Source organism: Rhea americana, unplaced genomic scaffold, assembly GCF_003343005.1.
Source record: "Rhea americana isolate MKP2758 unplaced genomic scaffold, rheAme1 scaffold_1, whole genome shotgun sequence".
In the NCBI taxonomy this organism is placed as follows: domain Eukaryota; kingdom Metazoa; phylum Chordata; class Aves; order Rheiformes; family Rheidae; genus Rhea; species Rhea americana.
In genome coordinates this window covers 11,007,072-11,030,363 of record NW_028185038.1, presented here as the reverse complement: position 1 = coordinate 11,030,363, position 23,292 = coordinate 11,007,072, and the positions used below count along the sequence as shown (strand labels likewise).

Genomic DNA, 23,292 nt, shown 5'->3' with positions numbered 1-23,292 from the left:
TTTTTTTGTTTGTTTCTGTTGCTTATTCTTGTAATCCAAGGGGATAAAAAATAAGTGGATGTTTGCATATGACAATTCCTCTGTATTTTGGAACTCAGCTGAGATACTCCTGGGGAAACGAAAGGCTAACGGGGCACCGACTGGTGCACTTTCCACACCCCGAGTGGTCCCTAGCGGTTTGTCTGGCACGCTGTGGGCAGCGTGGCGTGGGCTGAGAAAGCCAAGCTGTCACCAGCTCTACTAGGATTTGAGACAGGGCAAAATACCTCATGGCACTCGGGAGCGAGAACGTCAGCTTTTCGCTTTGGCATGGATTTCCTGGGTAAATTGCCTGATTTCCCTCTGCCTCATTTCATAAGAACAGTCAAATCTGTCCCCCGAAAAAAGAGCCCATTTAGCCCGGGTCGTGGTTCTCACAGGGCCGAGACTGGGTGCCGGGGAGAGAACAAGGCAAGCGGGCAGCAATGCCGGGAAATACAGTTTCCCAGCCTCGAGCACTTGTTGTTCAGGGATTTCCTGAACCAGGGAGGAATCTCTATGTTAAATACTTTTTGATGAGTTAGTACTGGCATTTCTTGAACTCATATATCTTTACGTAACCTCGACATCCCGTGTCCCACAAATCGTAACATGTAAGAAATAGGGCTTTTGTTCATTCGTTTTAAACCTTCCACTAGCTAGTTGCATTTGATGTTTCTGGTTTGTTTTAGAAAATTGAGAACAGTTATCTCTTCTTCATGCCTTTTCCAGTTTGCTGCATGCTTTTTAAGTTAGAGGACTGTAGCTTCATGCAGTATTAAAAATGCGGGCATGCCATGGCTTTATACAGCGACAGAATGATGCTGTAGGCTTTGTTCTTCATCGCCTTCTTTAAAACTCCTGAAAATCAATTTGCTTTTTCTGACTGCTACTGGGCATTGATGTCTTTCATAGAAAAGCTATTGTACCTTTAAAATCTTGTTCTTGATCTATAAAATGAAATGCTGTAGTATTGTTTGCAGAATTGCTCTCTGTGTAGAAGGAAATAGTGAACACAACTTTATACAAAGTTACCACAAAGTGAATATACTGAAAAAGTAAAGATAAATTACTTTAGTTTATTCTAGCTGCCTTGAGTCAGTAATCTGAGTTTTTTCTCTCTACACTGCTAAATGTTTTCAGACAGAAATGTGGTTTTAAAATTCCTATTTCTTTAATCTATACAAAAGTGATGTTTCTTTGTGGCCCTTTCACTGGAAATATGGCCACTGAAATATGAGAAGCAACTACCATAGACTAGCTGGGCTTTGGAGCAGATGCTTAGTCATTGCTGTGAGAATAAAATGCCAATCCTGCAATTTGACTTCCCTGCTACCACTAACACCTCCTGAAACGGAAAGACAGCTGGGCTATTATATTTCAGATTCCATTTGTAAGTGTTAATTTTAATGCCTGCATTAAAAAAAAAAGAAAGAAAGAAAGAAAGAAAGGAGAGAAAGAAAAAAAGAAAAAAAGCAAGATATTTTTAATTTTCACAATTTCTCTGTCTTGTGCACCTCTAAACCTGCAGTACAGGACTGGCAGACCTTGCTAGCCCTTGCAAGATTTTGCACAAGGAAATTTCAGCGTCTTTGCAGAAGTTGTGTCACTACCAGGTCACACTTACCAAGTTCTTTCCTCTTGGAAGAAGAGGCTTATGCTACAACAGGAACCAATTAGAGTCAACAGTGTTTCAAAAACTTGTCTCCTATTTCTCATTGGTCTGATATCAGTGTTCACATCTTAGGAAAACAAAGCTCCAGCTATAAAGAAAAGATAACGTCAGCAGAGTTCAGAAGGTGCCTCGAACAGCACAACTGCCTTCTCCTGCTGAAATGTTTACGTCCAAGGTGATAGAAAGCTGAGCAGCATTATCTCGCAGATGGTCGGAGCAGATTTTAATAAATAAAGGCATGTGTTTTTTTTCCCTACCAGTTATGATCAGATTTTCTGGATCCAGGACGAGCTTACAGGAAGCAAGCATTCCGGATGTAAAACTAAAAAAAAAAGATGCTTTAGAAACAACCGTGCCTTAAAGATTGCCTTTATATTGTGTATATGCAGATGAAAAGTGGATTCTTCTGCTATTTGTCCTGCTTGATCATCTCCAAGGCAGAATTCTTCTTTTAGTTAAATTTCTTTCACTAGGGTTGCACAAGTGTTGCTGAGGATGTAGCTTGTTGTCTAAGTATGCTCTGGTTTATGGGTAACAGATTTAAAGGACAATTTAGCACGGCAGGTGAGATAAGTAATTTCAGGTCTTTCTTACTATTTTTATTTGTGAATCTGTGTGCAATTATATGTTTGAAGGATCAACAGCTAAGTGAGATTAAACATTTATCTGCATAAATGCAAATTAAGTTTGCATTTTTTTCAGTCAGATATTAGAAAACAATCAATCAGTATGGCATAGGAATACACGTGCTCTTTCTTCTCGGTGTTTATTGCCGTTACTTCAACGATGACAAAAAGCAGAAGGGTGATGGTATGGATGCAAGTTTAGGAGTCATGTATTTATCAGTTCAAGCCTTTTTAAATTGATGGTGATGGAAAACAACTGGTTTAATTCACAGTCATTTGGAAGGATCTGCTGTGACCCCCACTTAACACGTAAACATGGCAAGGGGTATGAGAAAGATTTCTCTGCCGGTCACTGAACTTGAGGGGAATCTTTCTTGGCTTCACAATGAAGCTCTAAAAGACATGGCAAGACCTGAGAAGATTTGGGTGAAGGGAAAGGTGCCCGGGACCGTAGCGCCCTGGGGATGGCACTGGCCCGCGTTCGCAGTCTGCAGGGTTTGTCCTTGACGCTGAGTCCTGCCTCACCCAAGCCTGGGGTCACCAAGGCAGGTGAGGAAACCTGAAGGAACCCAAGTGGCATCTTTCCTTAGCAGAAGAGTGCCGTAAAGCGAATCATTTTGATTCCATTAAAAAGGGACTACAGAAAGTTACTCCAGAAATGAGTAGGGTTTGAAGGAGAGCTGCTCTTCCTGCAAGCGGGTGCTGTGTGTGTTAGTTTGTTTAAATCAACCGAGTCGGTCTATACACTATGATCTCACCGGGTGAAGCGGCCAGGAGTTCGAGCCAAAGTTTAACGGGAAGGAAGCATTTCCCCTTCAAATATATGAATATTGGTAACTGAGTTATTTGGCTCGACGCTGACTGACCCACTGATATTGTGCATTTCTATTTATGGGTGCACGTATGTAGAAATATGAGCTAAAGTATTACTTACTTTTGCCAGTTTCACTGATTCTTTCCCATTCTGGGGACTCCTGGGTGCTAGAAAAGCAGGCAAGATACTGAATAAAAAAATGAATTGTAACACTTTTTTTTTCCAGTCATCCTGAATCAAAAACACTTAAATGCATCTGTTTCTATGTCAGCAAAATTTTTGTTGCACTGGGAAAAGAATATCAAACATTCTTGACTTTTTTAATATAAAAAAGCAACCTGTATGAGAATGCATCATTCTTAAACACAGTGCCATGAATAATAATTGAAACTTGTCACAAAGAGAGGTTATAATTATATCTGCTGTTACTTATGTCTCCATGTGCACAATAGAAGTTAGCTTCTCAGAGGTATTGTTCTCTAATGATATACCAGTTATTAGTGTGTTGAGGATATTATTTTTTGCTAACGAAATAAAATAAAATGAGGCTGCAGAAGGGCTGGGTGTTGTCACCCTGATAGTAAGTGGAGGGAGCAAAGACTGAAGAGGAATCACAGAGATTTTAAACTTGAGCTCATTCAAGTAAAAAACAAAATTGCCTGAAGGGTCAGAATTTTGTATTCCAGACCTTGTATACAGTTTTATAGATCTAACTGTTTCTCAAACATTGCCACTCAAACATTGTCACTTCTCTGAACAAAAGGTTGCAGATAGATTGCAATATCTTAAAATAAAGCAAAGGTTAATAGTTGTTACAATACCTTGTTACAATAGGGAGGAGTTCTCTGTTGCTTCCTAGCACAGATTCTCTGGAAATACACTCAGCGGGACTTAGTTTAGGAGAAAAAAAAATAAAACATTTTTGTGGACTTGATCCTCATTCTATCACTCATTTAGAGTCTGTTTGTTGGAAACCTTTACTTGGGTTCATAGTAAGTAGATAATTCCTTCCTTCAACCCGGCCCTGAGGAACTAAAGACAGTTTAAACAGCAATGCAGACATTTGACTGAATTTTCAGAAGTGACTAATAGTCTTAAGCACCAGAATTTTAAATTGCCTGTTTCACCATGCTTAAGAAGGACTTGACTTTTTTAAGCATTAGGTATTCTGCAAAAAATCAGAGCCCTTGAGCAAGTCTTAAATTGGGTGCCCAAATCGGAAGCATGCAAAATCACTTGGGAAATTAGAAAATCTTGGCCATATGCTTATATGTTAACTCCACTCAACAAAGTCCTTTCTGTACGTTGCTTCTCCAATTTGCAGTCATTTTCGTGTTGTAAATAAGATACCCTTGACAAAACCCGACTTAGACATGAAAGTTCCCCAGGAAAACTGGAGAACCTTTCTCTTGTTAAGCAGAACCCTAATTACAGAAGCAATTTTGCAAACAATCCCCTGGAGGAAGCATTTTGTTTCTCATCAGGAAGGCTCTTGAATAAAATAGCACCTTTGCTAACTTCATTTATTTACAACAGGACACAAGACTGAGACTGAGTTAGATTTATTGCCATTACATCACTGATGTTCAGTAATTCATAAAACATTGGGTCTAGGAGTTAGCACTGCTGTTATTTCCTCTGATGCCTGACCTCACCACAGTCTAATAACATACAGGAAATCCAGAAGACAAAGGGGGAAAGCAGTGGTCTTGAATGCTAAAAATAACCATAGAAAACCAGTACAATTGTGCAATAGAATATGGTCCGATAATTTATTTAACATAATAGTAGAATCTGCTAAAGCAATTAGAATCTGTTCCAAATGTTTTTAATGGAAAATATGTTGGGGGTAAGAATAGGAACACTTAAAGAATTGAGCCTTTTGGGTTATGTAGTTCAGTTACGTGTACTGGTTTTAGGTTTGTGTATCTTATTGCTTACATATGCAGACCACTTAATAACCTGACGGGAACAGACAGTCATTGTATGGTGGTTTTATTTCCAGAGGTCATCCCATATGAGCCAGACGGGGAGCCCAGGTGACGTATTGCACTTGACAACCCAGAAAGTTGCAATACAAAGACATTTGAATTCCCTGAGTCCTTTGAGAATTGTTCAATATCCTTGATGGTATCTAGTATCTGGTATGCTATCGGGATGGCATTTTTGGTGTCTTTGCTAATCAGTCAAGGTTAACATGTCATTCATGTTAACTTGTTTCTTTTTCTTTTCTTTTTTTCCCCTAATCATTCATATTTGCTGGAAGTTCTTTTATTTATTTTTTTCCTAAGGGGATAAATACTATAATGATACTATAAGGAAAATCCTTGGTATTTTTAAAATCTCTTCATTTCTTCCTGTTTTGTGAAATTACAATAAAATTTTACCTGAAATATTAATTTAGGCAGTACTTTAGAATTGATGCAATGGGATATAATTTTGTGCACCAAATCTAGCACACGTCTTAGAAGAAAAAGAACTTTTAAATGATGCTCAGATAAGTCTGTTCTCTAGAGCTTATGAAAAATTGCAAAACCAAGTTCACAAACATATATTTCTCTTTGGAACAGCTGTTTGGTTTGACTGTGCCTGCCCTCTTTCTATTTACATATCTTGCACAGCTATTTGAAAGAAGCCATTCTTCATATCAATACCAATATTAGTATGCAAACTAGTATGTTCAGGTGTGAACCAGTCTTCACTATTTGATGCTGGCACTTTGTTTGTCTTCCAGTCAGAAGCAGAAGGATTTGCAAATCATAAACTACAAATAATGAGTAGATTAAAGCAGCTGTTCCTAAATAGCTTATTTTGCAATGGTTTCCCTTTCATTAAATTAGTTGAATTATAATTATTTTGATAGATAGGTAGATAGATAGATAGATATAAAAAAATTATCTTTTGCAAAGGTTTATGGCAATTTAAAACATATTAACTCAGTTAATCTCAGAACAAATCAGATAAATATTAGACTTTGGATATTTGACTGAAACTGAGCATTGAGAGGATAAGTTCTCCAAATTCAGTTGTTTTCTACAGAGATAGATTTTCAAAACCTTTCTGCTTATGAGGGTTGTCTGCTGCATTTTAAGACATCTTTTGAATATTATTAGCCAGGAAAAGTTTCCAATGTAAGAGATATAACATGACAAAAAGAGGAATAGAAATCAGGATCTCTATTCTGTTTTCACTGAAGTCCAGAACCAAGGAAGCATGGAACCGGTGGTCACCTCCACAGCTCATTTAGTCCGTTGTTCAATATCAACATAAAGATTTTTCAGATATCAAAATTACAGTGAGTATTTACAGGCAGGGTTTCTCAGGGGAAAGCGTGTTTCCTGGGCCTGAAAAGGAGGGTACAGACTAATCCAGGAAATGTTAAAGACAGGTCTTGCAATGATAATGAAGCGAGCAAGCTGCCTGAAGGCAAGCGTCGAGAGATAGATGGCAGATCTCCTCTGGAGCTCCTGATCGGACAATTTTGCCAGTAAATGCCAGCAAAGTTCCTTCTGCCTCCTCTCTAGCCCGGCATAGCAGCCCAAGGGAGTCCGGTCCCAGGTCCTACAGAAGCTGGAGACTCCTCCTTCTTGGAAACAGTTTTTTACTAAGGATTTGTCACTTACAGTGATTCCCATAAGCTGTTAAAACTCTGATAGCTCAGCTCTGTTAATCCCAGGTTGGAAAACAGAACTAGAATGATATTCCAAAAAACAGTATCCTCCAAATGTGAACAAGTAAAAACCCCATGCCACATGGAGTTTGAACGTTAAAAGTCAGAAGCCCACTGTTTGTATTTTTTGTATAAATATATATATATAAACACATACACACACACACACTCTCTATATATATATATATGCAGTATATATTTATATACTCTCTCTCTCTCTCTCTCTCTCTATATATATATATATATAAAATTTAATAATTTAAAACAGTTGTCTTATAGCTTCAATCACTTTTCACCTATTTCCCCAATGGTTACCACTTGCCTCAACACTGACATTTGTTTTAATATTTGTTGGGGTTTTTTTGCTTAATTTCTCACATTATATTTATTTGCACCTACACTTAAAAAAAAAAAAAAGAAAAAAGTATTCCGCTGGGACGATTTTAATAAAAGTTTCTTATTAAAAGTTCCATAACAGCACGATTCTCAACCCTGAAACCAAAGTCCTCATATTTAACAGTTTTCATGACTCAATAGATTAAGTGTGAAATAGGAAATATAATAACAATAAGAACATAGCCATATCCCATATAGTTGTTCCACTTAAAATTCTTCTTGAAAAGTAACACAATTTGTAAATAAATCATTCTTCATAGAGTGAAATGTGCTTAAAAGATTCTGTGGAAAATCCTTGATATAGTCATAAACTGTGTGCATGGAAAGTTGTACAAGGCAAGAGGAGTATCAGATTGAAATTATTTTATTGGGGGTGAGGGGATCAGTGAAAACACCAGCTTCTGTTCTGAAAGAAAGTTGTCTCTGATCAGCAGCCTCAGCAGCAATTGAACTCTGGTTCAGTTCAGAAGGACTATCCTGTTAGCTCAGACCTAAGTTACTATGGTCTCAGTTCACCGAGACACCTAAAACTTCCTCAATAATCGGTGAAGGGAGATCTTGTCCTTGGGAACTTCAGTTCCCCATTAGTCCAACTTGTCATTCAGAGGAGCCCATTGCTTTCTGGTGACTGTGTGTGTGGGGGGAAATTTAGCAACCTCAGTTGATGCCTCTCTTTAGTGGGGATAAATCCAGACCTTAACATCGTTGAAGGTTTGCCTCTCAGTTGGAAGTGGGGACTTTTTGCTTTTGTTCTCACCAGTGCTGTGTAATACACAGAACACGATACATCAGTGCCAGCAACTTCTGGCTCAGTTAAGAAACATTGCCATCTGCCTTAAAATCTTCCAAAAGGATCCTCCTTCCAATTGCATTGTCATACTGCAATCACTGTTTTTTTTTCCCGCTTGTTTTTTCCCATGCAATCTATTTGTCTTATAATATGCTTCACAATAGTAGAATAGACTCTGTGAGAACTGCAAGAAAATGTGAACATCAATAGTGTTCACAGCTGTGGCCAACTCTACCTTCTATTTATTAAACAAAAGACATGCTAGTTCCTAAAGCTCCTGGCATCCTGGATGTTTCTGGACCGTCCCACTTTACCATTCATCAGCTTGTCCTGATGATGGACTAGCCCCTGGAAGGCACCCTGGAGATGTGCTGCTTTCTATTTATGGTCTGGGGGTTACAAAGAGTAAGGATATAACTTCCATCAGCTGCACTAACGCAGCTGGGGAGCATCATTTCTGTCAAGCTGTATGAAGTCTTCCGTGCCTTATAATCTAAACCAGTAATACCTTCTTAGTAGCTGTACACACTCCATCAACACAGCCTCTTCAGATGATCTGCTAGAGCTACATTAGTTCATTATAAATTGGCAGCAGTTTTGCTGCGCTAGGCTCTGCAATTCTGGGATTTCTGTGTGAAGTGTCAGAAAACTTTCATTAAAAAATGACTGAAATTCAACAGGCACAGCGGGCCGTCCTGGTAGTTTAGCTTTTCCCCGCCAATCACAGGTATTCTCACAAGCCAGAAAGAGAGCCAAACTGGGAGAGAAGATCCAAGAAAATCTTCACCCAAAAAGCCCCAGTCTATGGTGTCATCTTTCTTGTCCTTGTTTTGTTTAGATAGTTCTGGACTGGCTACGTGCTGAGATAGATGCCAGTCTGTTACAAAAGCTTTCATACTGGGTGTATGCAATGGGACAAAAGGCATGCTAGCCCACAATGCGAAGTTTCTTAGGTGGAACCATGATTCATACTGTAACATGAGCTAAGCTGTTGTGGGATGGTAGCTTCAGCTTGCTGTCAGTTACTGTCGCTGTGAATTTGTAGAATTTCAGTGCACCATCATATGGGCAACATCTGTCCCTCATAGCTTGATTCAGGACCTGAACACTTCCCTCATTTTCAGTAGAGCTAGTATGCATTATAGATGCATGCATAGATGTGATTAGAAACATCAGTTAGTTAAGAAAGCGAGCATTTTATAACTCACACACTAACTAATTAAAATATGCCAGAGCTGGATTTTTATCTGCTAGGATCCCCAAAGAGGCTTGAAGTACATTGTAATGTCCCTTTGTGTTGCTAGAGCAACTGGAGAGGAGTTCTGTAGAATAAATTGGACTTAATAGTGAGTTACAGTGATCTTTATTGGAATATCTATTTCCTCTCTTTCTCTCCTCTCCTCTCCTCTCCTCTCCTCTCCTCTCCTCTCCTCTCCTCTCTTCTTTCTTCTTTCTTTTCTTTCTTCTTTTTCCAGAGAATTTCCTCCATAGTCAGAACAGTAAACTCACTTTGTCATAAATTCCTGTCTCTGGTTATAAAATAGCCCTCATACGTCTTCAAAATAGTGAGCAGTTTGTAAACATACTCTTTTTCTTGCTATTTATAGCTAGGGGGTCTGCAGACTCACTGTAATAGAACTCTTTGCCTTCAATTGACTATAAAGCCCAAGAAGCAGCAATTTTTTAAATTTTTCTAAAACTTTTCTGAGTGTAAATAATGCGCATGCTCTCCAGCTAAGAGCTCTTGCCATTTTTGAGTGAAGGCCACGGTCGCACAGCCCAAAGTCCACCCAAGCCTCTGAGCACTTCGGTCCTTGCTAGCGCCAGGCAGACTGACTTTGCTCCTCTGGGTCATTTTTACATCCTTGCTTTCCCTGCTGCCTACACGCAGCTTCTCAGGTGGGATTCAGGTGGCTAGGACAACTTATAATGTCGAGCAAATAGTTTGCGTATTGGAGTCTAATATGGGGGAAAACAAGATCAAGAACATGTTTTACAGAAAAAACAGGGATGATTTTTTTGCCCTCAAATTGACTTCTCACCTCATCTCCCACTGGCAAGGCACCTCGGGGCGGGATTTGGGTGTGTATGCCACAGACTAGTGACTAAAACGATCAAGTATCTGTCCTCCGTTGTTGGATTTTTTTTGTTTATTTGTTTGTTTAACTGATTGATTGTTATATTGGGGGGGTCCATAGGAAGGATTTTCTTCGTTGCCTCTATTTCTTGTCAGTAGGTAGACATGGTTTGACTTCTGCATCTAAAGAGGTATATGGGCAAGTTGCCCTATCTGTAATAAGTTAGACTTCCTATAGCTTGTTTCTTAAAATTCCCTGAGGCTTCAAACTAACTATGATATGCGTGTTTGGCACCTACCAGTGATATATTTATATCATTATTACTCACTGATACATTTGGAAACGTATTGCATGTGGCTCTACATTGCATTTTAACTGAAACTGGAAAACATTGTGGGATTTCCCTGTCATGCCTGCTACTTCAAATGGTTTATTCTACAGACCCTAAGAGAAGGGTGCTGACCTGATCCTCCACTCTTTCGCCTGTTGCACACCAATATCAGTAGAGTCACAGTGACATAAACCAGAAGAATAGTCAAAAATCAGATCCTTCCTACATCAAGTCATTTTCCACATCTGTTTCCTATTTGTTTTATAATGACATATGGGATTATCTTGGGAATATATTCTGCTTTAACTGTCATGCCACTGACTTTATAGCCTTATCAGATATCCATTGGTGTGCAAGTTGAGCAATTATCATCTAGTAAGAAGAAATCCTAAGAAAATGTAGATTGATAATAACATTTTTCAATAATGGCTTGTAGCATTAGTGCCATTTTCTATTATTGTAGTTGAGATCTAGCATTGTCTTCAATTTACTATTTTTGTGTATTATGCAAGATCTTGATATAGACCCTACAGCAGACTTTCAAAAATGGTTTTATTTTTTATTATTTATTAATTTATGATGAGAAGGAACAAAGTCAGAAAATTGGATAGGAGTAAGAATATGTCTGAACTATTAAAAAATAAAAATAAGGACAAAGGTAAAGAAATAAATTTAATATTGTGCCAGATATCGACACAGGGTGACTGAATAAACATATTCAGACAGGGTATATCTAGAAGAACATGCCTTAAGAGATTGAGCTTGAATTTTGGGATCAAACTTCACAAAGCTGTACCCAAACTTTTATCTTATAGTGCCCTTCCAGACAAACTACAGTGCTAACAGTCTGTTCTCTATTACCTTTCTCTGCAGTAAATTACTGTAAAGTCCTTTTGGTGTTCCCTTAAAAACATGTAACACACACACACACACACACACACACACACAATTGCATAATAAAATTAAAGAAGCCTTTAATAAAAATCATAGTCTCTGGCTGCCCCTATTACAGAAACATGGCCTGAGTAGGTTTAAATAATACCATTGGAGCATGTGGTCACTGGCCTGGCCCATACTTGGGTTCAGTTTGAACTAGCAAGATGATTAAACCAGGATGCCAGAGAGAGTACTACTTTCAAATACTTTAATTCATGAGGAAGACACCAGCTATTTGCGTGACTGATCTTCACATTAAAAATAAATAAATAAATAAAAAGAAAGGGGGAAAAAAGAAAAAAGAAACATTCCTGAAGCTATTGCTGAACAAGATTACAATATTTGAGCTGTTGATATTTTTGGATCTTCACATCCCTGTGAAGTGCCAAGACTCCAGCACAGAGCACCGGAGCAGTGCTCTTGAGGGCGAAAGTATTATGTGCAATTTTGAGACAGTGTAAGTCACTTTCTAGAGTACACATGCTAGTTAAGCTTTCATGAAGCTCTAGCCTGAGAATTAGTTTGGAGAAGAGAAGGTTAATGGCCAATTTAGGAACAGCCTACAACAGCTGGAAGGGTAGTTGCAAAGAAGACAGGGCCACACTGTTGCAATAGTGGCAGATGATATAATAGCAGCCACATACTGCACCTTGGAAGGTTTAAGTGATAAAAACAAAATGTTTTTATTAGGAGGACAGTGGTGGTTGCCTAGAATGGTTGTAGAATCTCCATTCTTGAAGGTTTTTCTGACTTAGAAACAAAACCAAAGCTGCCCATATCCCATATTGGCAACATCATCTTCCCTCAAGTCTGGAGTCTGGATTTGATGCCATGTAGAGAACCCTTCCAACTCACAGCTCCGTGATTCTGAGGTCGCAAAGGGATAATGAGAATGAGGAAGGGGGCCTGAGACAGTCCGTGGAAGCAGTGAGTACTGTAGAGACTTGAAAATCCAGAACTGATCAGCTAGACCAAAAAAACCCCAAAAATAAACAACAAAGAAAAGTACTGACTTCTTGGTTACTTTCTACTATTAATACTTTGTTAGATGTACATTCTGCTCTGCTTCTTTGTTTCTACCTGACTAAAAAGAACCATTAACTTCTGATCAGACTCTAGGAAAAAAGAGGTTGTAGCAAGTTCTAATTGCTGTTGCAACCTAAGCCTCTTGGTCCTGCAAATATTGGTTAGAGGAGATCCTCCAGCATCTACCCTATAGAGCAGTTTTAAGGAGAAGCAGCTTGAAAGATGGATGCTAAGACCTAAGTAACCAGAATACATGCCTGGACAGGTCCCAGCTCTGGGGCTTGTCAAATAAGTTAAGTGTCAATGCAAATCATCCGCAGTGCAGGGAAATGGACATTTCAGCTTTTGCTCTGCTTCCACAAGTCTCCTATCAAGGTAGTGTCTACTACGCAAAAAGGTCTCTGTTCTTCTGGTTTTACCCTCAGTGCAAAAGATTAGAGGGACGTGATACTCAGTTTGGCAGATTTGATCCCCCAGTTAAAAACAAAATAATTAAGAGTGCGGAAAATCCCATTGCTTTCAATTTATTAACTCTAATTTGAGTTAGTGTTGACTGAGATTTTTTTAATCTTGTTTTATCCCCCATATACTTTTTCCTCAGCTTGTATATTCTAAAAGTTGCATTGCATAGTAATGAATAATAATAATAATAATACAGCTCTGATGATGTAGTGCAGTTAAAGTTGAAATTGAGAATAAAGGGAACAGTGGGTCACTAAAATCCCAAGTTAGGAAAAGCAGAATTCAGCATTACACTTTCCATTAATCCATACTTCAGGGATGTTTTGGAAAAGCGTAGCCCATTAAAAATGAGTTTCATCTTTTTCAGATGAAAGTTTCAAATATTAACATCTTCAGTAAATACTACTCAGGCAATATTCTTACTGAAGGCAAATACAATTCAGTGAGACCATGGAAATTATATATGAAGTAGAATAGATGAGACAAGACCTGCAAATGTGCATTTGTATTTTTAACTAGCCTTCAGCAGAGTGTCAGTTAGAAGGTGGACACTTTTGCCAGATCCTTACCTTGTATAAGTTGACATCCCTGAAGCCACAATACCAGCATGAATCGTATATACTGTGCTGTATTGAATTCAACTTATTTTAGTGTCCTTTCAAAAAATAATGTTCTTTCTTTCTTTTTCCCCTCCACAGGACAACATTTTTAAAATGGAAGATTCACATTTTGAAAACGGCCGAGGGAAAAGCCCTTACGATCCTAAATTGCTGACAGCCTCTCTTTTAGTAGGTAGGTGCTACAAAGTAATTTCAGTGAGACATGCATTCACTGTTGGTAATTGCCAGGTTTTTGCTTTTCTTCTTCTTACTCCATCTATGATAGCGTTTTGTCCTGTGTGCTTTCTTTCCAGATTAAAGTCATTCTGGTTTCATTTTTAGTATAGTTGACTCAGGTGTCTTGAGAAATAAGGTGTATTTAAACCAGGATTCAAATATCACAAGAGTTACTTTAGCCCTCTCTAAGAGCTTAATTCTGCAAAATGTTTCTTCTCCTTAGACCTGGATGACTCTGGAGGTATTTTAATCACTCAATTTATAGTTTGTCCGTACTAACATTTGCACCAGCACAGCTGAGAGTAAAGTGAGAGCAGGAATAAGCAATTTCTCATATCAGTTTTGCTCACAGGGAGAATATATCACTGAATTGTCCCCCCGTGAGTTGAAGATATGCAAATATTTACAAGTCCAGGCTTTAAGGTCATGATATTTCAACTGAAGAGATCTGTCTTACACTGAGTTAAACTAAGCAAAACTAAGCTCCTGTCTAGATTGAGAGATTTCAATAAATTAAGTATTTTTGAATTAGTAATAGCTAATTTAATGGAAGATGGATGTATAGAGCACCTGGATTGTATTAATCTAATTGAACTAATCTGATTGATTTAATTGATCTAATTGATTTAACCAATTTAATTGAATTAATTGTGTTGATTGGTCTTCCTTCTCCCTTACAAAAAAAGGGTAAAACTATGTTTTGTGAGAAGAGATTAAGAGTGAAACAAATTAGATTCTTCTTCCCACCTGCTTAACAACACTGGCGTAGACACTCTATCCTCAACATGTAACTTTTTTGGCAATTAATTACAGTTTCAAATCCAAGGGGACAAATGTAGTTTCAGAATTTTGCAGATTCTGTTGTCCAGTAGCCCTCCGGGAAGTGACACGTAACCAGATACGTTGTTTTCTCCAAGACTTTGCCCATAGACCTCCTTTAGGGCCTTGCCTAGCAACTATGCATATTATAATTCCATTGCATTTAAAGATGAAGATGTTCAAAAGAGATAGAAACAAAAATTTAGGCTTGAGTGTGCCTCATTTCCTGCTCTTCGAAGCTCCTGATGGTCAGAGGTGAAGAGTTACCCTGAGGAAATGCACTTTTTAGAAAGAGAAAAAAAACAAGAAAAAAAAAAGAAAGAAAGTCATCCTCATCTTGCTCCAACCTGCACCCTGTACAAACAATAAAGGAAAGAAATGTGTGTGTAAAAGGCCAGTGTATAAATTAGTGCCTGGAGCAACTTGAATATGTGGCAGAGCTGCTCTCAAGGGGATGACTTGACTATTTAATATACAATAAAGAAAGAGAACGATGACAGGCCAGTATTGCATGGTATACCCGGTATGTAACTGCATAAAATCAACAGTGTCTAGCTTTTCACATTCGTTTTTTTTCACTCAGTCCTGCACAAATATGATTATCTTATTTCCCTTGGCGTGGATTTTATGTCTTTAAAACATCTTTGCTTTCATGAGGCCACTCCCTATCACTATCATTCTCACTCCATGTGTTTTTCCTCCTAATAAACATAGACAAAGCATCATATTTTGTTTTGAATCAGGATTCAGTTAGAGACATGAGTTTATTAACACTATGGAAAATGGCAAAAACAGAACATTCAAAGGCAGTGACTAACTTTTAACTTCAGTCGCTTATCTAAAACCCAGGGTGAAGTTCAAATTAACATTCCCCTGTCTTCAAAAATGAACACGTATTCTTCTCAACCTTCTCTTAACTACCTTGCAGCCGTATTGTGTTGTTGATTATAGTGCTGCATTTGTTTAAATCCTTTGTCACAGAGGTTCGCTTGGTGTTTAAGAAAATGTACACCAAATTCACCACTGGTCCACAATGGCTTCTTCCATCTTTGCCAAAAGCACAAATTTAATGAAACAGTTGACCCAAAGTAAAATAGTTTCCTCTCCCCAGAGCAGGGGACTCTGCCTGGGGAAGTGGAAAAAAGGGAAGAATGAATTGGCTGAGCAATGACTGTATGAAAAGGAGTGATCCAGGTCGTCTCTGAAGTAGGTAGCACTGGGGTGAAATAGCGCATAAGGCCACAACAGCTGGAAGATGGACCTCTTGACCACAAACACTTCACAAAAGCAGGCTGCTTTAAGAACAGAAAGGCTGAACTACTTCTTCCCTTCTTCAGAACTGAAGGATAGCCTGGCCCTTCAGGAGCCAGAAATATTTGTACTCACAGGTAACCGGGGATCGTCCCAAGTTCAAGCAGGTGAGGGTGTTAATTGGTAATCTCACAGTCATTAAAATGAAGGATTATGGTTATAAAACAAGATACATATAAAGAAGGTAAGAGAAGGCTGAGAAGTAAGAGTAATTAATATAGCTAAATATAGGAGTAGAAAATAGCCTCTATTCTTTATCAGAAATACTAAGCAGAGCGTTTGCAAAGTGGAGAAGAGTATGTTCTTGACTCAGTAGCTAGAAGGTAAATCTTAGGTAAGTGAAATTTAATTACTCAAGCCTGGAATCATAGGATCAGTAAGGTTGGAAGGGACCTCTGGAGATCATCTAGTCCAACATCCCTGCTCAGCAGGGTCACCTATAACATGGTGGACAGCGTTGCATCCAGGTGGACCTTGAAGATCTGCAGAGAAAGAAACTCCACAACCTCTCTGGGCAACCTGTGCCAGGGCTCCATCACTCTTACAGTGAAGAAATTCCTCCTCACGCTCAGCCAGAACTTCCTGTGCTTCAATTTCTGCCCATTGCCTCTTGTCCTGTCACACAGGACAACTGAAAAGTTTGTCCCTGTCCCCCTGACACCCTCCCTTCAGGTACTTATACACATTGATGAGATCCCCCGCTTCAGTCTTCTCTCCCCCAGGCTGAAGAGGCCCAGCTCTCGCAGCCGTTCCTCACAGGGCAGGTGCTCCAGCCCTCGGATCATCCTCGTAGCCCTGCGCTGGACTCCCTCCAGTAGCTCCAGGTCTCTTGTGTACTGGGGAGCCCAGAGCTGGACACAGGACTCGAGATGAGGCCTCCCCAGTGTTGAGGAGAGGGGTAGGATCACCTCCCTCGACCTGCTGGCAACACTCTTCCCAATGCACCCCAGGAGACCATTGGCCTTCCTGGCCACAAGGGCACATTGCTGGCTTATCGTCAACTTGTTGTCCACTAGGTCTCCCAGGTCCTTCTCTGCAGAGCTGCTCTCCAGAAGGTCAGCCCCCACCTTGTACTGGTGCCTAGGGTTATTTCTCCCTAGGTGCAGGACTCTGCACTTGCCCTTGTTGAACCTCAGGAGGTTCCTCTCCGCCCAAGTCTCCAGCCTGTCCAGGTCTCTCTGAATGGCAGCACAGCCCTCAGGTGTGTCAGCCACTCCTCCCAGCTTGGGATCATCATCAAACTTGCTGAGGAGGCACTCTGTCCCTTTGTCCAGGTCATTGATGAAGAAGTTGAACAGGATGGGACCCAGTACTGAGCCCTGGGGGACTCCACTAGCCACAGACCTCCAGCTAGACTCCACGCCACTGGTAACAACCCTCTGAGCTCTGCCTTTCAGCCAGTTCTCAATCCACCTCGCTGTCCACTTGTCTAACCCACACTTCCTAAGCTTCTCCAGGAGGATGTTATGGGAGACAGTGTCAAAAGCCTTGCTGAAGTCAAGGTACACAATGTCCACTGCTCTCCCCTCACCTACCCAGCCAGTCCTTCCATCCTAGAAGGCTCTCAGATTGGTTAAGCAGGATTTCCCCTTGGTGAATCCATGCTGGCTACTCCTGATCACCTTCTTCTCCTCCGTATGCCTGGAGATGACATCCAGAATGAGCTGTTCCATCACCTTTGCAGGGATGGAGGTGAGGCTGACTGGCCTATATTGCCTGGGTCCTCCTTCTAGCCCTTTTTGAAGAATGGAGTGACATTGGCTTTCTTCCAGTCCTCAGACACCTCTCCAGTTCTCCATGAGCTTTCAAAGATGATGGAGAGCGGCCTGGCAACAACATCTGCCAGCTCCCTCAGTACCCATGGGTGCATCCCATCTGGGCCCATGGATTTGTGGATGTCTAGCCTGCCCAGAAGGTCTCTAATCCTATCCTCCTCAACCAAAGGAAAGTCTTCCCTTCTCCAGACTTTATCTCCCACGTCCAGGCTCCAGGATTCCTGGGGGCTGCCCTTAGCAGTGAAGACTGAAGCAAAGAAGGCCTTCAGCAATTCTGCCTTCTCTGTATCCCTCATCACCAGGGCCCCAGCCCCATTCAGTAGCCGGCCCACGTTTCCCCTGGTCCTCCTCTTGCTGCTGATGTATTTGAAGAAGCCCTTCCTGTTGTCCTTGACATCCCTTGCCAGACTCAATTCCAGCTGGGCCTTAGCCTTCCTCACAGCAGCTCTGCATACTCTGACTGCATTCCTATAATTCCCCCAAGTAGCCTGTCCCCTCTTCCACATTCTGTGTATTTTCTTCTTCTGTCTGAATTTGGCCAAGAGTTTGCTCACCCATGCAGGTCTCCTGCCCCTTTTGCTGCACTTCTTACTCATAGGGATGCACCGCTCTTGAGCTTGGAGGAAGTGATGTCTGAATACTAGCCAGCTCTCCTGGAAATTTGTGCTTTGCCCAAATTCTCTTGAATTTGGACAAAGCACAAAGGCTAATCTGCAAAAAGTAACTTAAGATTTTTAATAGCCATTAGTATTCAGGGTTGTTGTTTTATATTTCAGCTGAATGAAACTCTTATAAGGGTAAAAAAGTTCTTTAGTTTTCCCTCTGTCCTTATAAAATTCAATAATATTTGAAAAAACTCAAAACAAACAGTTCTACATTATTAAATTGTTCCATTTTTTTCCAGTATATGTTCCTTGTTCCATCCACTTGCAAACATTTTTCATTTTTTTTTAAGAGTTGTTCATTAAAGGTAGTTATTGCTATTCTACTCTTAAGAAAAGGCCAACTGGGAACATAATATAACCAGTTCCTAATAATATAAGACAATATTCATCCATTCCCAATCTATATGCTGCTAACTAAACAATCTCCATCTGAGTGGGCTAATGCATGAAAATGTAGAGAGCACCTAGTCCCCTGGGCAATCCTAGTGTGCGTTTCAGGGCAGGAGGAAAATGAGAGGCAGTAGAGTTATCAAAGAAAGTAGTCACTGGAGAAAATTGTCACTGAAATATATTAGTCTAAAGAGATTATATCTATATAGTTGAAAAAACCTCAGAGAACAGAACATCCCTTGTCCTATTTTCAGTCAGATACTCTTTAGGAAATCCCACGTCGGGATTTTCAAAAGCTCTCATAATCCAAAATCCTCAAAGCTATTTATGTTCCTTGGTCTCACTCATTTCTTTTGTATACATTTTAAAATAATTTTTGCATCAGTTTAGGTGCCTTAATACTCCCAAGTAGCGATTAATCTGAATGTGATCTGAAGAATGATGCTTCTTACCAAGGAAGATCATTACTCTCCTTATTTTCTCTCCTCCAAATCAGCCGCTATATACATATAAGGTTCATAATTTAAAGGTTTATTCTAGCTTCTGGGAAGTTTCAGCTCTTGACTTGAACGGGAGTGATGTCAGACCATCATGAAGTCTTTCTGAAAATCTTAACTTCAGTGATATGAATAAAAGCTACTACCCAGGGGTATCAGATATTGTTTGGGGGCTGTTTCACCAGAGGCAATGATCAGGAGATTCACAGCTTCCTTTGCCCGTATTATTCATCTGCTGAACTTTCTTATTCCTTTCAAGAAGGAAGCTGATGCTTCTGTATCTGCCAAAAAACACCCCCCCACACACCCCAAATGTTGTTTCCTCTAGGAGTTGAATAGAAACAACTGAGAAAGTAAGTTTATACAGTTCTTGTTTAACATCTTGTTGTCTAATGAAAGTAGAAGATGCTGGGAGAATGGCCTTAGAGTTCCATGCAGCTCACGATCAGTACGTGGGAGTAAATGTTTCCTCACTAAACCAGCAATGGTTACAGGCTTTAATTGTCCACTCTGTGTCTGGTAAAGTCAATATATGTATTTCTGCTTGCACACATGCTATATCTTTAAGTGGCTTGTGTCCAACACATAGAGGTTTTTCCTGTGAAAACAACAGAGTTTGTACTGCAGCTATGAGAATACATTTAAAACGCGAAAGGGCTGTTCTGCAGCCTTGGTGCACGGGAGGCTATTTATCACATATTTTTCCTGAATTAAAGACTGTATCTGAAATCCACTGTCTTCAGTGGATCTTCAGTCAGCTCCTGCTGGAAATCAAGGAGAATCAATTCAAACTGTAGGCCAGGGTTTAAGTGTATTGAAACTTAGAGGAGCTGTAGTAGAAAATAAAGAAAGGTAAACTGGTTTTTCTACAGCTCTTTCTTCCTTTGGAATACACAGAAGCCCATTATTGATAAAACTCTTATGCTGTCTATCACCATGACAAAAAGGAAAAATATGAGTCAGAACAAGAGCACACTAGCATGAAATGTTTTGGGGATAGACTGAGTCAAACCCAGAAGATGCATTAAGTGCAATAGTGTCTGTATATTGAATTAGAAGCTGAAGTACCTAACCCCTTAAAATTCAAAACATTATAAATATGTAATTTTAATAAATTACTGTGCTATTTCTGTAATTTTAATAATGTAGTATTAAAAATAGAATCTTTTTCTTTTCTTGATTGACCTTTCCATCTGTTGATAACTCAGAAGTAAAATAGGGCTTGTTGGTTCCCCCCTCCTCCCCTCTTTTGATTTGTATTGATTTATCCTACTCACTGGGGAGTGGAAGACAAGAAAATGAGGATAAGGTTAAAGAAAGGTTAAGCATAGCATCAAAGCCATTTTCACAAGCAAAAAGGTTTTATGTTCTTCAAAATCTCAGCTGCATACACTATACATAATAATCACTATAATTAAGTGATTGTCTCCCCTCTAAAAAAGTTGAAAATGACATAGAGGAATGATAAATCGTTAATTAATGATATGCTGTTCTGTTTCACTTCTGATTACACCTCCTGCTGGGCATGACTGGTCTATTTGCTTCTAATCTCTGCTGTGAATTCATTCAATTCCACGCCTTTCTGCTATCACGTTTTCACCCTTCCTGACTTTCACAGCTACCATATGGCACAGAGCTACTGTAGGGTCAATTGATAATTTCATGCTGTCAATGTTCTTGAGAAAAGATTCCAGTGATATTCAATAGGTTTACTTGGACGTGGTTGTCCCACCATGGAAATATCTGAAATTGCCGTGAAAATCATGAACTTGTTTCTGAAAGGTGTTTTAGAATGAGGATATGATAGAGTTCAACATGACCATGGAAAATTTTTTACCTTCACTTAAAGAAACAGTTATTTCATCCTCAAACTTAACGCTTTTCATAGGAGACTCACTTAAGATGGGTAGCTCTAAAACAGCAGTTGGAAGGATAATACTTTTTAATTTCATACTAGAGGGACAACGTAAGGCAGTTTATCTCAGATATAGGCATGAAAAGGCACAGTCCTAAAAATACATTTTAGCACTCTGAATTCAGATTAATTTCATTGACAAGTTCTTCATTAATCCCCAAAAATACGTGCTTTACTTTGATCCCTGGATGTTTTCTGTGGATCTGATTACTGTCTAGTTGTTATTATTATTCCCTTACCCACATTTAACTTGACCTGGTCATTTGAATTTAGATTACATCTGTCTTTCCTCTAGCTAGGTCTAGCTGGTTCAGGAAGGACACACATGGACTCTAATATAAGTTTCATCTCCAGTGAGGCTGTGTATGCCCCATTTATGGATTGAGGCTGTAGGTCAATTTTTAATTCACTTGTTCACTGTGGTACGTGTGGTTGAGGGTAGCAGGGCATGATATCATTTGTTCACTCTGTTTTACTTTGACAGTCATGCAGTTACAAAAGTGACAGAAAGAAAAAGACATGGTCTGTCTTCCATGTAGAAGATACTGTCATCATAGGATTTGCCTGCTCAGGAAAAGACAGAAATAAAACAGAACTAAAAAAAATAAAATAAAAAAACCCACAGTTTCTATATGAGCAATTTGAGGAACTCAGTGAGTTTGTAAACTGAGAATGAATGAGCTGGACTCTCCTCTTCGCAACACAGAACCACAACAGATCAGTATTTGGGGAGGAATCTCTTCATGTCTCCAGTCTAATCTGTTCAGAACAGGGTAACTGCAAAGCTAGGCATGTTTTCCAGGGCTACATACTGCTGTATGTCAGGGATTGCTTTACAAGCTATCACTAGTCCAGGGTAAGAATCCACACGCATTTTCCTAAGAAGGCTGCGTTAGCAGTCGGTACCTGCAGCTCATTTGAAAGAGGGCATAGTTAAACTCTGCAGTGTAACAAGGGCCACTCTGATCCTGTATTTTTAATGACTGTACATTGTATATGGTTTGTTACTCTTGCAATTTTGATGTCATCCCTATTAGTATGCATCTCCGATTTATCATGACTTGCAAATTGAGAAGTATTGCTTACGATTGATTATATCATTCCACAGATGGTGAGTTGTACTCTGGGACTGCAGCAGACTTCATGGGCCGGGACTTTGCCATTTTCCGAACTTTGGGGCATCACCACCCTATCAGAACGGAGCAGCATGACTCCCGATGGCTCAATGGTATGCAAAATGTACATTAAAGATTAGCACTCAGTTTATTCCTGCACCATCTGGGACATATACACCCCTCTTATTTGGAGCAGAATTGTGTCTTAAAGCAGTTAAACGAATCAAAAGTGATTTATAAAGGAGCATTTTTGTTTTAATTACATGGAGATTTGTGGAGTGGGATAAAATTTCAAACACGTATGGAAAGGATGACTAAAGCGTTCCTGCTGCAGGAGCAGAGGGAGCACCCCTGGGCTTGTGGAGGCACCAGCCGCACATCTGCACAGTGCAGCTAGAGCCCTGCCCGAGACTGCACCCTGTGTAGCCTTTTAGTTTTGCCTGGGTTGAAGGCAGTCTGACATGGCCCACCATGGGAAAATAAACCATCAGCATGTTTGGAGAAGGCTGGAGTTGTCAATACTTTGAAAAAACTGAAAGGAGTTCTGGGTATTCCAAATTATTTTATTTTTTTAAAAAGAGTTGGCAAGTGGCTTTGCTATACGTGTTGCTTGCATCTGTCAGACTTGCACTCCTGTTTCTGAATTCACAAAATATTTTGTGCTTAGATATTTTTCTCTTCTAGCCACAATATTTACATCTGTGCTGAGGTCTAGGTTTTCTTTTGTGGTTTTGCCATTCAGTGCAAACTGTTGATGTAAATTTTGGAAATGCAATAGCAGACTATCTTTTAACAACACAGCCTCTTATTAGCTACATTCAGGAACATTTAGTGTCTTTCTGGTTATCATATTAACAGTATGTATATGATCCATCCCTGATTCATAAGTGAAGTCACAAAGTGCTATTACACTTTGGATAAACAATATCTATATGATATATATACAGGATGTATGTATAGGATAAACATATCTATATCTGTATATGTGGATGTATATATATTTTAATATGGTATGCTTGATGAATCTAACTCTTGTCCCATTAAATTCAGTTTTATCAAAACTCATCTGGACTACTGGAAGGACAGATCTAGGTCTATTACATTTCAGTTCTGCAGTCTGGGGTTGCTCTGTAAACTAGAAATATTC

At 39.5% G+C, this 23,292-nt stretch overlaps 1 protein-coding gene across 2 annotated transcripts in view; it reads left to right on the top strand.

Moving 5' to 3' along the window:
• Positions 1-23,292, top strand: part of SEMA3A (semaphorin 3A) — a 170,463-nt gene that overhangs the window by 87,356 nt on the left and 59,815 nt on the right. For both annotated transcript variants that reach the window (XM_085298929.1, XM_085298938.1), the window contains exons 6-7: positions 13,521-13,614; positions 22,139-22,258. In XM_085298929.1, the coding sequence (XP_085155055.1) occupies positions 13,521-13,614; positions 22,139-22,258 (214 nt within the window). The remainder of the gene's footprint in view (positions 1-13,520; positions 13,615-22,138; positions 22,259-23,292) is intronic.